Genomic DNA, 18,715 nt, shown 5'->3' on the forward strand with positions numbered 1-18,715 from the left:
AAAAAAACTAGAATGTCTGCTCTCAACTGACTGGTGAGTCGTCAGCCTCACCTCCGAAAGCTTTTGCTCCTTGCAAGTGGGTTGTATTTTATTTCCATCACTTTTTCTTTTCACCTCACTTCTGGTGATGATCTTTTTCTGCTCAAAAGTAAAAGTTTCTGTCCCTGCCACAGGTCTGCAGGGCTGCACTGGGCCTATCGGTGACGTTTGTGTGCCTCGCTGTGGTTTGCGGTTAGCTTTATGGTCTGGATTGAGCTGGATTTCACTTTGGCCTTAACGAGGTGACACTGAACACTTTCCTCCAACCCTCACTGGCCCTAAAAAAAAACCCTTTTAAGGACTTATGGAGAGCTGTCTGTAAGGAAGTTAAAATGTCACTTAACAAATCAATCCAATCATTTGCATGCAAAGAGTGATGCGAGCGTCTGTGCATGTGCCCGCGCGTGTGTCACTGACGGTGAGGATGTGTAATCGAATGCACATGTTGCATGCAGAGTGTTGTCAGCAGCAGACTGTTTTCTTTTGCATTGATTTCGGATGAATAAAGCAAACACTTGTCAGGTCTGTATATAGTAAAACGACTGTTTAAGAACGAGCTGATCAAAACATCCTGAAAACCACATTCAGCCTGTGTGGCAGTGAAACATCACACATGTTGAACAAAATGATCATAAAGCAGTAGTTAAACAAGGTTTGTTTAGTCATATTATATTCTAATTGTGCAATTTATTTAATCAAATTATTAATCCCATCAGATCTGCATGTTTCAAACATCATCATCCTTAGCAAAAGCCAGTCTATTCTCATCTCTCTTGTTTTGTCTCTATTCTTCCTCCAAGTTCAACAGCCCCCTTTTATTTTCCCTCTCACAGATTCTCTCACTCTTAGTGCTACTCCTTTTTTCCCCTCCTGTTCTTTCTTCCAGTCATCTGATCCTTTGGATCAACTCCTCTGGAGTTGCTTGCCCTGAGGTTGACAAGCACTCTGATTAAAGGGCTTATTAGCTCGCTGTAAATGAGAAGCCGAGTGTCATTTTGAAGCAGGCAGAGGGAGCCTGTAGCCAGCCAGGAGAGAGGGGGCCCCAAACGTGGAAGAGGAAAAAGAAAAAAGCAATGGGTGACGTAAGGAATGAGAGCCTTAGAGCAGCCGCGCAGCTAACAAACCATTTCCTTTATTCTCATATTCACACACACTAAGAGAACCCCAGATGGGTTGTGTGTTACCTCAGTTCCCCCCTCCTTCCTGCTCTGCTAATTAGATAGGTCACAACCGTGAGAGTTCTGGCTATGGGTCAACAGAGGCACTCACTGGCAAGTGGAACCTGAAACTCTAACCTCAACTCTCTCCCACTCCCTGATCCCATCTTTCTTATTATCCCTTGCCCACTTGAAAAGCAACAATATCATGTTATGGGGTGAAAACAAGCAGAATGAGCAGTGATTGGGAAAGTATCTCCCAAAACAAACATGTCATGGTGGGTTCTTGTCTCAGTCAGACAAATGGCGTGGTGTGGACTGTGAGAATCCACTAAGTGGTCCAATTTACAGCACAGACAATGGAGTAAACAATACTGATTGAGAAGTAAATGGGTGAAGCAGATGGTCCTGACTCAAAGTCAGGAGGCAATGATACTCTATTTGTCATTTTTTCATTTCAGTATTTAATTAATGCAGAATAATGGCAAACAATACGATGCAGCATAATGAATAATAATCTGTATAAAGAGATGTTAGGTGTCTGGAACCGATTTTAATCTAAAAATACTTAAATATTTGGAATAAAATATTTCAACTGACAAGAATCAAGTGAAAACAACTAAAACAAGAAAGCTACAATTTCATAATTGTCTGCTATTATCTCAACAACTGTTAACAAGCACCTGCAGAGAATCTAGCCATCTGTCCACTCGTACTATGAAAAGGCTAACAAGCTAGCAAATACATCACCAGTGCTGTGAGACACTTCCACAATAGGAGCAAAAGCTAAGTCAACAGTCGGAGCTGATTGAACACAGGATTGCTGAAGAAGGGCCTGCTGAATGAGGGAATATTTAGATAGCTGTTGAGAAGAGCATTGTTGTCTCAGATGATTACAGAGTTGGCTGGAAGAGTGAATTGTCTCTGGGCCTGTCTGAAGGTGTGGGGGCTTTCAACACAGAGTGGAGATGATTAGGATGAATGACTCTGCTGATCAGCTTGAGTGTAGTTAGCCTTCAAGCAGAGGTTATAAAGGTTTTGGGTTATGTGGAGCTACAGCTTGTTAGTGTGTGTGTGTGTGTGTGTGTGTGTGTGTGTGTGTGTGTGTGTGTGTGTGTGTGTGTGTGTGTGTGTGTGTGTGTGTGCATGCATATGTGCTTATGATCTTTAAAAAGGCTAGGCAATAATTCAATATTATTATTCAATGAATTTCAGAATAACATAATAATATAAACTGACAATTTAATAGTTCTAAATATGCCTATTGTTGAAATTAAAAAATATTGAATTAACACTTGCTGCTCTGTTAGGCTAGACTTAGGCACAGTGATGCTTTGAGCTAAATGCAAACAACAGCATGCTAAAATACTCACAATAAAAACACAAACAGGCAGATTTTTAGAAGGTACAATGTTTATCATGCTCAAAGTCTTAATTTAGAGAGCTACCTTGTTTATTTGCACTAAACACAATGTACATCTGAGCTGAGACTTTATGCTATCGAGGATACAAATTTTATGGCATCTATCTAATAGCTGCTGAGATATTTCTGTCTGGAGCAAAGCAGTAGACTGGCTGACATTGCCATCCTTGCCACTAGCATAGCTACAAACATCCTCACTTATGTTGTGATAATCATTTCAAAAGGCCTTTAGTTACAGGCCTTTTGACAGAGAGTTATGCATCATCTGTGTCTGCGATTGATTATTTCTATGTCAACTTGAAAATAAATTTAAAAATGTACATATTTCTGTTCTTTCTTGGTCTCATTAGCTTGGAATGGGGCAGAGGGCAAAGACAACTGTTCTTTCAAAGGAAGCCAAGATATAAGCACAGATGTCCAGGAGTTTTGGAGGCAAAGATTGACGGAGTGCTGGAGTGAAGGGGTGTGAAAACAGTGTATGTTGCAAAAACGCATCTCAGTAGACTTTGGCAGAAGTAAAATGAGAGCGTGGAGGAGTGCAGGAAAAGGGAGAAGGACAACATTAGTGAGTGAGTGTGTCAGCAGCAGTAGATCATCCCATTTCTCAGGCTCTCATCGGCCTCCTCCATTACGTCATTGAAGAGGAGGATGAAGACGAGGAGGGGGAGATGGACAGGGAAGAGGGGGAGGCAGGGAAGAAGGGGGGACAGCTCGTAAAACACTGAGCACACAGTAAACATGTCTACCCTTATGCATGACAATACTCCTACAGTGAGCGCTGCCTGACATTAGCCAGATAACCTCCCCACTGCCCCACGTGCTAGTTCCCATCCACCAACAAGGATTTCAGTGGAGACACCAGGGGAATAGATTAGCACTAGGCTAACATGGTAAAGTGTGTTCTGTTACATGAGGCCACGCTGGGCTAGACGATGTTAAGATTTTCACTCACTCAGTCATTCACAAGTGCGTAAGTGTATCTTAGTGGTTAGCGACTGGTCCCTGCAGTGGTTTACCTCAGCTCATACACGAATTCCTGTGGGGATCCTGTGAGAATACGACGTGGAGGCTGGTGGGAACGGTATTACGTGCGTCCCAGCTGGTGGCTGATCAGAGAGCACGGTGCAGATGAGAGGTGAATGTAAACAGAGATGATCTTTGACTTTGTGTAGCTGGTGGTCTGAGTTGGGGAGCTATCATGTCTGGCTACGCTACGCGTCTTGTGGGAAAAAATGTGAGTCACGCCTTCATCCTCTGTACCCCGCTCTCCTTCACATTTCACAAACAGATCCCCTGGACAACGCTGCATAATGACACGAATTATCTTTAAATGTTTTGACCATTGGCCACAATACTCAGTCTTGTAAAATATCTTATCAGTTGGAAAAAATACCCTCATACCATCACTTGATCATAACCTGGTGCAATAATGGACGTGCCTGCCATGATGACATAGTGTGAGGAGCTGTCAGCATATTAATGTGACAAACCTCAGAGAAGGACTTTCAAAGAGGGTGATAGTGTGAGTATATGAGGTCTGGGGGGGTAAAGGTGATTTGGCTCATATTAATATGACATTTGTCTGTTAACACTGAGCAGCCATGTAGATGTTTACCTCTGCAGCCGAGATGACTGTGGTGATTACGACGACAACAGCTGTGAGGACAAATGTGAGGCTCTATGCAACAGATCACCATCATAGAGCTGAGCAGAAATTATCGGTTGAATTCAGAAAGAATTTTTGTTTTAATTAAAGCTGCATCTGGAAATTTCTGACCACTAGAGGGCAGAAGACAACACATGCACACACTGAGGCCTACTACCATGCAAGTTCAACATACCCGCGATATCTTTTCGCAGTCTTGCTTCACTAAGCTTAACAACTGCAGTGATGCTAAATGGTCACACATCGCTGGTTATCAACTTGGTAAGTCAACTCAGGTTTCCCCAATCCAGCCATGAGCGTGTTCACATAAAAGGGGCAGTGTTTGCAGCATATGGTCAATGACATGGACAAGTTTAGTGGCAGCAGTGCAACGTATATTAAACATTAAGAGCAAATTATGACACTAGACAAATACAAAGAAGTTAACAATAATCCAAGCTAAAAGCTGCCAAATGCAGAAAAGAATCACCAACTATGTGAATTAATAGGCTTACAATATTACCGCCCCATTATTAAGGCACAAAGAGAGCTGACTATAATTACATTTGTGCATTCCATTAAATCATTGTGTTGCTCATTGGGTCTCCCATCTCCTGAGAACTAACAAGCTAACAGGCTTTTAGAAGTTTAGAAGTTCCCTAACCAGTCACATGTTGACTGATCACCAATGTCTATTGATGAGCATTTTGCATACTGTGGCTTGTGGTACCATGTCTGCAAGAAATGGCTGCCCGCAATCCCACAAATGTATATTCTGGGGGTAGGTCCTTCAAGTCAGTGGATCCTTTTCAAATGTTGTAAGGAAGGAATAGTAAAGATGCAGCCTCAGTTAATATCACTAGATGACAAAATACAGATGGCAAGCTCTTACTGCAGTTTGGACAAACCTCTAAACTCTAATATCAAGTTACTCTTCTAAAGAAGCTATTATCTAATAATGCACTGGGTAGGCAAATGCTGAAAAGATTGAGCTTTTAAAGACTCATACAGATAACTTTAGTGTCTTATGTCCATTGAGCAGCGATATTTTGGGAACTTACAGTGAGGGTTTACCACATGTGGCGATGATATGTGGTTGACCTTCTCAGTATCAGCTTCTGACCCATCACTCAGTTGGGTTTGCCCATTCAACAAGAGGAAAGTCTCTCGCTCCTTCTGTGAGGGCAGTTTAGCTGATGTCTCTGTCACTGCTTTGAGTGAGCAGATGCTTTATAAGGGGAAAAAGGCCAAAAGTAATGTGCTGCCCATCTGTCCCATGTGTGTGGTTTGCAGGTCTGTCAGCAGCGCTACAAGAGCACAGATGACTGAAAGGAACCAAACATGTGAACATGGAGCAGCAAATGGACCCTGCAGAGCTAAAATAGGTTAGATGGTGATTGCAACCCACCTCTCTGGGAAAAAAAAAAAACATTTTAAAATGAATGGGCAGTCATTATTATAAGTATCGATTGTACAAATCAGTGTTGGTTACTTGTTTTTAAAAAAAACAGAAAAATACATTTTAAAAATTTAACTTATGTGATAGTACACAATCATATTGGTCAACTAATGATCCAGAACCATATATATTTTATTACCTTTCATTCTTGGTGTTATATTTCAAATGAATTAAAATTTTAAAAATATCTAACAAGGGTGACCAAGTTGCAAGTTGCCAGTTCGGCTCCCAACCGGCCCAACTCTTTGCTGCATGTCATTCCCATTATTTTCCCCTCATTTCCTGTAACTCTGCACTATCCTCTCTAATAAAGGCGTAAAATGCCAAAAAAAAAAAAAAAAAAAAACCCAAAACAAATATAAAATTGAATATTTGCATTCTTGTGTCATCTATGTTTAAGCAGTGTAATTTTAAGGCTTTGTGTAAAGTTCTTTAATGTGTAAATCACAGCCTCTAAAGTACATGTTTTTTAGCTCAGTCTACCATAAGACTGTTCATGGTAGGAGGTGGCTATTACAGCAGACTGTGGTTTAGGCTGCTCTATATCAGTATCTCCAGTGAAGCCTGGACACATGGCAGCACAGGTAAACACTGATGTGCGCACAAATACACAAGCATACACACATTATCATCACCTGCTATCGTGCTAATGGTTAGCAGAGCAGAGAAGTGAGATGTGGTCATATATAGCGGAATGTCAGAGAGACTGACAGTGCCCAGAGACATGTAGTTATCTGGTGGAGGAGGGATCAAGTTCTTAACCTCTCCTTCGACCTCCTGGTAAAAACAACAAGCAGCCCCTGATCTCTGCGGCATGCCGCCTTGAGACCCCAGTGTCTTAGCCTGTATATGTGTGTGGGTGTGTGTGATGGACCAAGGAAAAGGGAGTGTGCCTTTACAAGCAAACGTTTAAGTATACTGTAGGCACTTCAGTGTGGTGAAGGTGCATGCTTGGCTTAAGGCGCTGAGGTGCTTCGTCTCCAGTGAGTCTGTCTAAAATCCAACCATCCTCCAGCACCTCAAACCCATCATTTCAAACTGGAGTCTTTGAGCCTTCACTGTTGTGTAAGTAGTAGTTAATCTGTTGCCACACAATTTTACTAAAATTTTACTAAACATTAGTGATGAACTATGACTCTTCAAATAGCAGAGCAACAAAAACCAGGCTATAGTTTGATGTAATGTGTATATCTTCTCATAGAATTTTTTTTTTTTTTTTTTTTTTTTTTTTTACGACTCTCACTCCCAACAACAAAAACAAGCTGCCGTTATGCACAGCAGCGCAATCCTTTACTGTGAGAGGCTTTTAATGGCCTTTCCAGATTGGGCTCTAATTAGCTGTTAATCATCTAGGGCTCATAACCAGAGTGGAGACAGCAGGCGTGTGTGTGTATTTATACCATGTGTGCATCTGCGTGTGTTTGCGTGTTCTCTCCTGCTGTCTATCCTTGTGTTGCGAGGCCATTAGCAGTAGACAAGCTAAAGAGAGCCAAACAGCCCATTAACTCCTTCACTCTTCCTCTCTCCTCTCCACCATGCTCATCTCTCTCCCAACAGTACCACAGTTGCCAGCTGACACCCTCTAATGCCAGCTATCTGTCACGACCAGAGACCTGTCCACCCACACATCCCTCCCTCTACCTTGTCCTCGGCCCATTCCCTCCTTTATTCTTCCTGTCCACCCTCCTTCACCCTGTCTTTCCCATTCCGCCTTCATATGATCTGTAAGGCTGGGTCTCTTAAAATGGTGAAATTACACAAGATGAGGGTTGCAGTTATTTTCAGTATCAATTAATCTACAAATATTTCATTAATCATTGTGTCTATAAAACGTCAGAAAATAGTTTAAATTGTCAGCTATAATTTCCAACAGCCCAAGCTGATGAATTCACATTGCTTGTTTTATTTAACCAACATCTCAAAATCTACAGATATTTGGTAGAGGCTGCAAATCATCACATTCGTGATGATTCGCTTGAAAAATTACTAAAACTATGAGTTGATTGTCAAAATAGTTGCAGATTAATTTTCTCTCAATTGACTAATTGATTAAATGTTTGATTTAAAAATAAATTATGATCATGTACAGATAAAGCAACTTAACTGATCTAAACAAGTATAAGACTTAATCCAAATGCTGTTGTTTTGCTTGTCAAATAAACACTACATAAAAATATAGAAATAATGTGCGATCATCCTTTTCAATTTACACCAACAGCTTCCAAGAACAGATCAATCTGCCATGTGATGGAATAATCTTACTATCTACCACCACTTGAGGTGATAGGAGATCGTGGCCAAGCAATGTTGAAACTTAAAGTGTGTCTATGAAGCAGATATTCATGTTGTCAGTCCCCTTATGAAGCCTCAAAAAGCTCCTGCTCTACTGAGCTTGTCTGTGCGCCTACACCTGCCTGCTGGGCTCAGCTGCAATGCTGGATCGATACCTCAATTTGCACACAGTAGAGAAAGAAACCGCAAACTGAAATTTTATCAGCCTGAATACAGTAACTAGCAGGCAGCTGTGCAAGAGTATAGGCTGTTTGGATAAGTCTAAATTGCCTCTGCAGTACTAAATTGGACACAAAGGAAAGGAGTGGAGGAAATTGAAGGAGCAGAGGTAGATGAGACTGGTGCAGTTAAACTGGCAATGAAAAGCCACAGGAGCACAAAGCACATTAATTTACATATTCCCCTTTAGTCTTTACAATAATATTATCCAAATGAGGTGTGTTTTTAAAGTGGGTGTGTTCCACCTCTGCATTTCAAACAAAATTTACTCAGGAGAGCAGTATTTAAGATGGAAATTATTACTACAAAGTAAAATGGTGGGGAAAAAAAACAAAATTACAAGGAATGCAGCAACTTATTTAAATTATTATTTTTATTATTAATGATCATTGTTGTATCAATTATTTTACAAACTAATAGGCTCATTTTTCCAGAATAAGCAAAAAGTCTTTTAAATGCCCAAATGCTCATCACAAGTTCTGAAGCCAAAGTTAAAATCTTCAAATTGACTGATCTACAGTCTAAAACATAAAGGTATTCAATCTGACACAAACCAGAGATGATGTATAGAGAAGATGTACGCAACATGTGTTGGCATTTTTTTAAAACAAATTAATCAACAATTAATCAGCTGTTTCAGCACTACATGACTACAGACAAAAGTTTCTTTGCAAGATGATGCTAAAAAAAACTCAACAAGTGTATTCCTCCTCAGTACTCTGACTGCGTAGGACACTGCAAAACAGCTCGCCACCACCATGAAAAGCTTTCCCCCAATACATCCACCTCGGCCCAGACCATGCTGACAGCCAAAGAGAGAGAAGTGTGTGATTAATGACAGGGGCCTGGTCATATCAGCAGGCTGGTTAACAGAGCCCACCACAAGACTACGCAGGTCACAGAGCACACCCAGCCTCATCAGCACCCATTACTACTGTGGGTGCACACATTGCACAGGAAACTACATCTGCTTTTTAATCCAAAAAAAAAATTGCTGAAAGGGAATGTGGCCTGTGAAAGAATCCAAAAATCAAACAGGGAGAGCAGCAATAAGACAGACACATTAATTTGCATTACACTTCAATCTGAGGCTTGGGTTTTTTGTATTCTTAATTTTCTTGATTAGTTTTACTCCGTTTATCAGGTCCTTTATAAACAAAATTTTTTTTACACGACGACCTGTCCTTTCAGTAAAACTCTATAAACTAAACTATATAAAGTCAACAAGTATTTGAAGTTGAAGGACAAAAAGTACTGATAACAAGCTATTCCAGCAGGAAACAACAGAAACAGGAAACCAATCTGGTGCTTTTTGACCTTCTAGAGCAGAGCATGGTAATCTGATCCAAAGAGTTACCTCAGTTTCTCAGGCGCGCGCGTGTGTGTGTGTATGGAAGAGAACATCTACAATGAAAATATGACAGCAGCAGCAAGTCTGACAACATCCGACACGCACATACACAGAATATTTCTGCTTTGGGCTGAGAGGGCGGGAAGGGGAGATAAGAAACAAGATACTGCATCATTTCTCTGCGCACAAACACATTTGCAAACACACACATGAATATGCGGCAGATGCGTGTGGACAGAGCGAGAGCAGAGAGAGAGAGATGGTGAGGTGGAAAGGGATAGGAGGTGAGGTGATGTTGGATCACTTGGTCAACACAGCAATGTGAGAGCCGGGGCATGTCAGAGAAGCGGGAGGCGCAGGCAACAGGAAGAACTGTGAGACAGCCAGGAAATAACACTGTCTCTTTGAATTAGCATTTGCAGCTAAGCTACTGCAAGGAGAGGCAGAAACCTCTGACAGGATTTTGGTCAGTCTCAGTTCTGTGATATATAAGACAGACACAAAATGTGAATGTTTATGTGGCATCAAGTCAAAAATCATGTGCATCATGACTATACAAAAAAAATTAACACTTTATTGATCCATGTAGAGTGTCGGATTTACTTTTTGATGGGGACGTTCAGTGTTTTGAACTTGGGTGATCCATCTGCTCTTTACACAAGCATGTGTTTCAGTTCTTACCAGGCGATTGATTCGAACAAACTCCTCAGGGCTCTTGGCCCAGGGTGGCAGCTCCACATCAGAGACCACGGTGCCATCTTCCATCACTCCCAGGTTGTAACTGTTGGCATTGACAAACATCTCGGGGAGGTAGTAGAACTCTGGGATCAGCTCCTGCATGGACAAAGCATAGTAACATATTTAAACTTAAACTCTGGTTTATTACACATTTTTTAAAATAGTGCAACAATTCAGTTCTTCCAAAGAGCTGACTCAGGCTTAACTGTGGGTAAGATGACAACAGAGAGCTCAGAGAGCCCACCAGCCAGGGCTAGTTAAGGGGTCAGATGGTCAAATGGTAGATATGAATATTTAAATGTAAGATTTTTCTAAACTGTACAATTGTTACTGTAAAAAATTATATCTCTGACTGCTTGTCTTTGTGTTTAGCCACTAGAAGATGTCAAAAACCTCTGAGCATGCTCTCGGCTGTGGTTTTCCTCTATTCCAATGCATTAACTTTCTTTATATGTAAGCAGCCCCCACGCTAATCTTCCACAACAACAGAGAAAAAAAATCCAACAGTCAACCAAATTCTTTCCTAACTATGATGATTTTATTTGGTTGCCTCAAACAACACAGAGTATTTTCAAATTGCAAGATAGCAACAAGAAATGTAGTTATGACAGGAGATGTAACACCATATGTTTAGCCATTCGTGATTCTTAACCAAGCAGAACTTGCCACAATGAGCATAAACATTAAGATTGAGTTTGAGCTTAAAAACACGTAGATGAATCCATACTGTCCTCCAGGAGTAAACTATAGTGTTATTGTTGTGGGTTTGTCTCAACGACTACAAGACACCGGGATGAAGCAGAGGTTCTCAGCTCTATAAGTGACAAAAGGAAAGTAGTGCGCTAAATGTATACAGAGTTTGTAAATTGTTGACAAGTTAATAAGAAGCTGTTCTCCCCAATGTCTTCACATGTACTTTACAACACAAAGGATGGCTTTAATCTTACACTTTACCAGGGGTCATTTGTGTACAGACATGAACATCCAGTGGGGTCACTTGAATGGGAAAGTACCCTCAGACTCAAGGTTTGTCTATGTAATAATTTTCAGTCTAATCCTAATACCAAAATGGATTACATGGTATCATTAGTCAAAATAGACTAAATGATCAATGGACAGTATTTTGTCATGGGATTTGATGTTAGTCTTCTTATCTGTGAACAAAGCCTGTGTGACCACAAGTGCTGACTGGTCCTCTCAAGAGGGACAGAGCGATACAAGCATGCTGACAGTCTGACATCAGAGATGAGCAGACTAATGTCGACATCAAGCTGACACGCTTTAGCCCGTCAGGCCAGCCACACTGCTGACACCATGGCAGCATTTAAACACCCCATGCTAAAACTTGAGGCTCAGTAGCAGGTTTAAGCTAATTTTTACGCAGAAACTCATATGCAACGTGATCTGTAAAAATACAAAAACGAGTTACTCAAACAATTATAGGTCTCTCTTATCAGATTACCTGGATAATACATCTGCCTCTCATCAATGGGGTGAAAACATCCAATCAAATGAGCAAGCAAACACACAAGTTTAAAACAACACAGCACTTCCTCACTTCTGAAATCTCTTCACTCCACAAAACCTGACCTAAAACTAAAGGTCAAACGCTTAACGAGGCCTCCAGCTCACCCAGGTTCACTGGCTGCTGCCAGCTGTAAATTTGACCAGGAGGTGGCAGGACGGACACACACACACACACACACACACACACACACACACACACACACACACACACACACACACACCCCAAACAAAACGTTAAGAGCTTTGCTCCCCAATACTCAAGCCTGCCTTGCACGGACCATTATGTGCAGTGGCCCCTTTGCTCTGGCCTGGTCAGAGGCCAGCCCCTCTGATCCCCAATCCTGTCCTGTCATGGGTCACTGGAAGGGGCTCTGGCCCCTGGGCTCCCCTACTACACTTCCACTGTTGCTACTTCTAAACCCCCCCCCCCCCAATGCCTTTGGGCTGAGGCACGGGGTCAGGGATTGGGGAATGGAGGTCATGCTAGCGTCACCCAGGCTAGAGACACATTGAATCTGGGTGTTGTAACCTATTATCACCCCGTCTTTACCAGTGAGGTATGAAAACACTGGGGCTTTTTGCCCTCTGGCAGCGACAGAGTCTCTATCAATGACTCCAGTGCTAAAGCTAAATGGTGTACTTAGCATACTAAATTGATACATCTAGGCCCTAATTCCTCTTTAGCTAGAACATGAATGTGTGCGTCCAAGTGGATAAAGTCGATGGACTTTCATTCAAAATATGTTAAAAATCCAAACTGAACATGGAAACAAAGTGATGTGGTCCAGATTTCCCCTTTGTTTTGATCTGAAGTTGAGCTCTCACAGTTTGATCCACAATGACAGGTCTAGACCGAGAGAGCAAACGAGGGCTCTTGTTGGGCTTTCGCAATCAAGCATTGGCCAGCTACGCAGTAACACAATCCATATGTTTTATCGGTGGGATGTGAGGGGGGTGGTAAACGCAATCAAGCGTCAAAACCCCCAACACCACCACTGTTACCCCCATCTAGTGACCGAGTGCCAGGAGACCAAGCAAAACCGAGCTTTGACAGAGAATGTCTGACTGTAGTCGTAAATGTTTTAGGAGAGCAGTTAAAGTGTGCACTGGGAGTTCGAAGGCCTTCAGTATGAGAATGACCTGTGCTGTTGCAGGGCAGATCCAACAGCTCCAATAGCTCAGAGTTTGGGGGCCCAATGGGCAGGGATTCAAGTCCAGGTTATAGCTGGTTGAATCTGAGACAGACGGCTGGGACAGATGAGGATTAGTTTAACGCTTTGATCAGAAGACCAGGAAGCTTTCATTGCAAAAGGACAATGATTGGTAGTGACTGGACTTTTTGAAACCTTTTCTTCTTTGTCTGTAAGGATGCTGGATGGGGATTTATTCTCCTGCAATGCTCAGCCCTTTATCTCTTCTAACTTCTAACCATCTTACAAGTCAACCATTTTAAAAGGAAAGAAGGTAACTTTTTTCAGAAAGAATTTTCACATCACGTGTGTGTGTGTGTGTGCACATTACCTTCACATCAGATGTGTCTCTCTGGCAGTTCCTCCAGGCGCGGGACACTGATGAGAAGGTGCGGTCAGCATGATCAAACTTTCCTCCTTGGAAGTTTAGGAAGAATGTGGTGAAGGGTTCCTGTTGATTAGCAAAAAAAAAAAAGAATCCTTTGTTGTGCAATAAAAGTCAGTTCAGCTTCCTGTTCAGAAAAACACTATATCAACAGATCTGAACCAAATGGACTGTTTTTACACAGCCTCGAACAAACTGAAATTCAAAGATGAACAAGTGAAATAACAATAATCCCAGTGAGCTACTAAAGCCAATACACTCATGTTACTGATGCATTTCTAATCATGTATAATCTTGTTAGAACAGATCAATAGCCGTCTCTCTGACGCAATAGCCCCCAAGTGACACGGACACAATATGCTGGGCCACAGCTACAGACTAATGTTGTATATAGCTAATTAAGTTCAGCCTGGAATGACGTAAGGCTCATTTGTAACAAAAAAAATGTCCAGGAGGTTAACCACATTGTATCTCATTGTGCCTTTGAAACAACAGAAAAAGATTATGTGCACTGTAAAATGTCACAACAATACAGAGAAAGAGCAGCGATTACTGTACAAACAGTTTTCAGTTACTCTCTGATGTTAAGTTTGATCTTTAAGTGAGAGTTGTAAATGAGTGTTTCTGGTAAAGTGGCTTTAGAATAAGCCTTCTAATGATGTGCAAGGATCAATGAGGTAACTCCACTGGGAGTCACTGAGACAGTGAGCTACTGGGACAATAACAGCAGAAAACGGCACATTGGAGAAACTTAGTAACCTCCCTTTCCCCTGAGTGCAGTATGGAAAGATTGATGGCATCCATTCAAAGGTACCGAAAGTGAGCACTCCAGTGCACAAGGTACACCACACATGCTCCTAAAAACACATCAAATCACACATAATACCTGTGATTCTGGAGAATTTGCATTGTTTTTGTTGTTGTATTATTATATGGAAACAACATACACTGTCATAAATTATATGCAACAATAAATGAGGAACAATATGCATGTGATGCAGTATTTAGCATACATATACTCTCAGTTTGATACAAATACATTCGGTTGAAGGAATCAAAGGCCTCATTAAGAGTGAATCAAAGCAAGTGATGAAAAAAATTAAAAATCTATTAAAATTGTTTTACTAATGTCTTGAATATACATACTGCTGTGCATAACTATACTTCTAACACTCAGTTGTAAGTGAGGCCTTTGTGTGCATAAGCTGTATTATCTATTAGTTGAAGAGGAAATCATGGGATACACATATGCATACATTTCATTTTATAACACTACAATAAAAGCAACAACTAACAAATGTTGCACACTATACTGAATTTTAAAATTGCGTGTATCTATTTATAAACGCTGCACTTACCATACGTAGCAGCCACATCAGTGTGAAGCTGGAGGTGGAGTAGTGGGTGCCATAGTGGAACTTTGGCACCTGATCATCCTCCCAGGACTCATATCGGTCTGAAAAGAATGCCGCCCTCTTGGGATTCAGAGCACCAACAGGCTATAGAAAAACATAAACATAAGATATATTTTCAAATATGTCAAAAAATGAAAAATAACCTGCAACTTTCTTGAACTGCCGCTTGACATGAAAGCAGAGATAAAGACAAGAAATGACAAAAACGAGTGTGATAGCAAAGACAAAGCAGTGCTGAATTGTACTGTGAATATATTCAGGGACCACTCTTTGCAGCATAACAGTTGCAAGGCAAATGAAGCTAGTAACCTTTGTGCAATCTCAAATGAATATTAGATGATGTTTCCCTTCAGACAGAGATCAATCCTCTCCCACAGAGTGCTTTTTATAGGCTGTGAAACAGAGCCCCTGCAGCTATAATCTGTCAGAGAAAACTAATGTGCTCCAATGAAAGAGTGTCCACCAGGAATATCAATAGCAAGGCTGTGGATTCCTTTAATTTCTACTTTTATTAATCTGTTACTAATACACTGGCCACCAGCCCTATTTGTAGTCTAGAAAAATGGTTAAGTTGCATTAATTTTCCATCACTCTCCAAAAACCAATAACCCTGTGCTACTCGGCTATTATTTAAATACTCATTTATAGAAATCACTTTCAGGCCAGTTCAATTTTTATTAGTCTTCTGCTGGCTGTGCCTCATTCCCTCAAACCCCCCTTCATCTCTCTCTCTCTCTCTCTCTCTCTCTCTCTCCTCTCTCTCACACACACACACACACACACACACACACACACACACACAGCAGATCAATGCTAATGGAATGATGGCCTTTTGAGGACGAGGGCCTAGTAGGACGTGGATCAATTGGATCTCTTTCATATCATAGGGTGCCTGTCACAACAAGACTCATCCAGGGCCTGGCTTTGATATTGATCTGTGATATGGCTACTGTTTTGTGCGAGTGTAATGGGGCATGTTTGTGTACGTGTGTTTGTGTGTAGTGGGAGTGATGCACCAAAGGGTTGTACAAAATTGGTTGCTTTTACTGTTTAGTGTGTGCATATTTTATGTTATTTTGTAAATAGTGTTCCTGAGTGTGTGCGGATTTACACCGCGAAATGCCCTGTGCCACCACACTGTGCAGCTCTGTGCTGACAGTGATGCACTGTGGGCTTCCTCAGGGCCACTGGGGGTGGGTGAGTACACACTGTGAATTATACATCACACCCATTGGTCTGATTTATAGCCCTAATAACAGTCGGCTCATTAAAAAAAGAAAAGGGAGAGGAGGCATATAAAATAAAAAAAAGACTGAAAGTGCCACAGTGACAGAGAGAGGGGGAGAGAGAGAGAGAGAGAATTGTGGGTGAGTGCATGTGGGAGCTGTTGGTTTGCGCGTGCACTGCATTGTTTACTGCTGTAAATTACTGTGACGCTAGCGCTCTCAGCTTACAGTAGCTACAACAGCGCGGTGGTGACGGCACCGTACATCAGAGCAGAGCGGCTGGCAGTGTGTTGATGGAACGCCTGCTGCTGCCCCACCAGAGATTGGCCTAATATGTTGTGGCAAAGAATAGTGCTCTGATGAGCTCTCAGATAAATGAACCAATCTCATAGTCTTAATTAGACTAGAGAGTAAGCTTCAGAGTGAAATTGTGCTGCCATTTCAAGAAGGTAAACATCAGAGAATTAATCTTGAATTAGTCGCTATCAGTTCTTCATCTATAGGAGATGGTGTTTCAGAGCCATTTTAAAGCTACAGAGACTAAAGCTAATGTGCACGTAATAGAGTTTAGGGAAAAGTGCTGCGTATCCCTAAACAAATAAACACATTTTGCACACAATTTAGGATCAGATTGATGGTTAGAACTATACTGTATTATGACTGTGATACGACACATATTGCATGCACAGAATTAAAAAATTGAGTCATTAGTCCATTTACTACAAAGCTAAATCTGCTTCAGGACCCCACAGTGTATCACAGAAACATTAAACCAATCATTGAGATTATGTATACCATAATGCTGCATGTGTCAAACTATCCGACATGTCCTCTGTATTGAATTTACTGAAGAAGTTCACTTGGTCCTCTCTAAATTGTCCTCAGTTTGAGAACACAATGGGAGTGTATATCCAGAGAGAAATGCTGCCTTATGGAACAAGAAGGATCTTCCTGAGGACTATTATAAGAACATTACCAAGTGCTACTTTGCTTTTAAAACAATAATGGGTCACTGGTGATGAAGTATAATAGCTTACCAACGATCTGAGCATCACTGGGGCTTTGCGTCATAAATCAAAAGAGCCTTTTGAAAGGAGTGTTTATGTATAATGTCCTATTTAAACAGTGAAAATAGTGTGGAGGGCCTGGGGGATAAACATATGGGGCCCGTATGGTGAAATCAATACACCATTAGCTGATCTGGCTGTGAGTGGTAGGTTATAGCACAAAGGTACAGGGAAAGCTCAATAAATCCTCACTATTTCTGTCGCCATGTAAATGCAGACTACCTGATGTATGGTTAGAAGGTTAACAATTCTTTTAATTGTTCGCTGTGCTTCATTAAAAGCTGTACAACAACAAGAATGAAGATGCTTTTGCCTTATGTTGAACTGAATGACCCGACTGACCAATTATATTCATCCTACATCTCTCTATATGTAGGACAAGTGCATTTTTGGGGGCAAATATGAGACAGTGTGCAGAACTTGGGTATACAAAAAGGCAGAGGAATAAAAAAAAAAAAAAAAATAGAAGAGTTACAACACTTGCAGTCTGATCTAGTGTGTGCTTATCGTGACTACAATGTTATCTCGGGGGTCGGCGTTTGATGTCAGGTTGAGGTTAGAGTTTATGATAAGAAAGTCCCTGGGGTCAGAATGGCTCTGGCAGCAGGGAACATAAATTCTGTGTGGCCTCTGTTGTGCTGGGGATGATGACAGTGTGTGACACACACACACGTTCATGGCAATTTGGCATCTCAATGTCACTGGAGGCTTCTCAGATGACCTGTTTCTATAAGAGACAACCACCAATGTGACATAAGAGGGGGATAAGAGATATGTGGAGGGTGAGAAAGAGAGACAGAGTGAGAGACAAACAGAGAGAGAGAGAAAGCTCAAACAATAAAGAGGAAACACAACAGAAGGAAAAGAGAAACCAAGCAAGGTGGCGAACGGTGCAGACACGCATGAAGGTCTGAACCGACTGTGACAGTCAGAAAACATTAGGATGCAAAGAAAAGAAACACAGAATACAAATGATTTTGAGAGCAGAATTGGTGGGTGGGGGTTGATTTGGGGGGGGCTGCGCAGCGCTGCTTGCCCTTTTCCAGACACTGCAGTCTGCCACGGTCCAGTGGTCATACACTGATTTCACACACGTGTCAACAACATGAATAAAACAGATATAATAAAGATTGGCCCACCCCCTCCCTTCATCCTCTCCCTGCTGCTATTCCGCTCTCTGAGATGAAAGGAGAACAAGGATGGCAAACGATGTTCTTCTTCTCTTACACACTCTCCTCCTCTTTCTTTTGCTCTCTGATTGTCTTTCTGTTTCTCATCCTTTCACCCATCTCCCCTTCATTCAGTTGGTCCCTGGGGCTGCGAGGCTTGACTGAGCACAGAGGCAGAGCTGTCTGAACTCCAAGGCAGTGCAAAGGAGAAGAGCAGGAGGCAGAAACGAGCTGAGAAACTTAAGGAGTGCTGCGTGTTTGTGTGAGTCTGTGTGTGTGTGTTGGTGGGGAAAGTACAACTGTCACACCTCAGTCTACTGGGCAACATGAAGCCAGATAAACAGAGGAATTATGCAGCTTCATACAGTGGGGAAAGCTACACTGGGAGGGATAAAAGCAGAGGATGGAGACAC

The 18,715-nt window shown here is 41.6% G+C and overlaps 1 protein-coding gene across 7 annotated transcripts in view; it reads right to left on the reverse strand.

Annotated features, from left to right (window-relative positions):
• Positions 1 to 18,715, reverse strand: part of lrba (LPS-responsive vesicle trafficking, beach and anchor containing) — a 183,128-nt gene that overhangs the window by 28,434 nt on the left and 135,979 nt on the right. For all 7 annotated transcript variants that reach the window (XM_071503550.1, XM_071503548.1, XM_071503552.1 and 4 more), the window contains exons 44-46: positions 14,784 to 14,924; positions 13,372 to 13,491; positions 10,267 to 10,419 (exon numbers count right to left, since the gene is read on the reverse strand). In XM_071503550.1, coding sequence (XP_071359651.1) covers positions 10,267 to 10,419; positions 13,372 to 13,491; positions 14,784 to 14,924 — 414 coding nt within the window. The remainder of the gene's footprint in view (positions 1 to 10,266; positions 10,420 to 13,371; positions 13,492 to 14,783; positions 14,925 to 18,715) is intronic.

The sequence above is a fragment of the Trachinotus anak genome, unplaced genomic scaffold (assembly GCF_046630095.1).
Source record: "Trachinotus anak isolate AG129_WGS33_773 ecotype Australia unplaced genomic scaffold, CSIRO_AGI_Tana_v1 ptg000019l, whole genome shotgun sequence".
In the NCBI taxonomy this organism is placed as follows: Eukaryota; Metazoa; Chordata; class Actinopteri; order Carangiformes; family Carangidae; genus Trachinotus; species Trachinotus anak.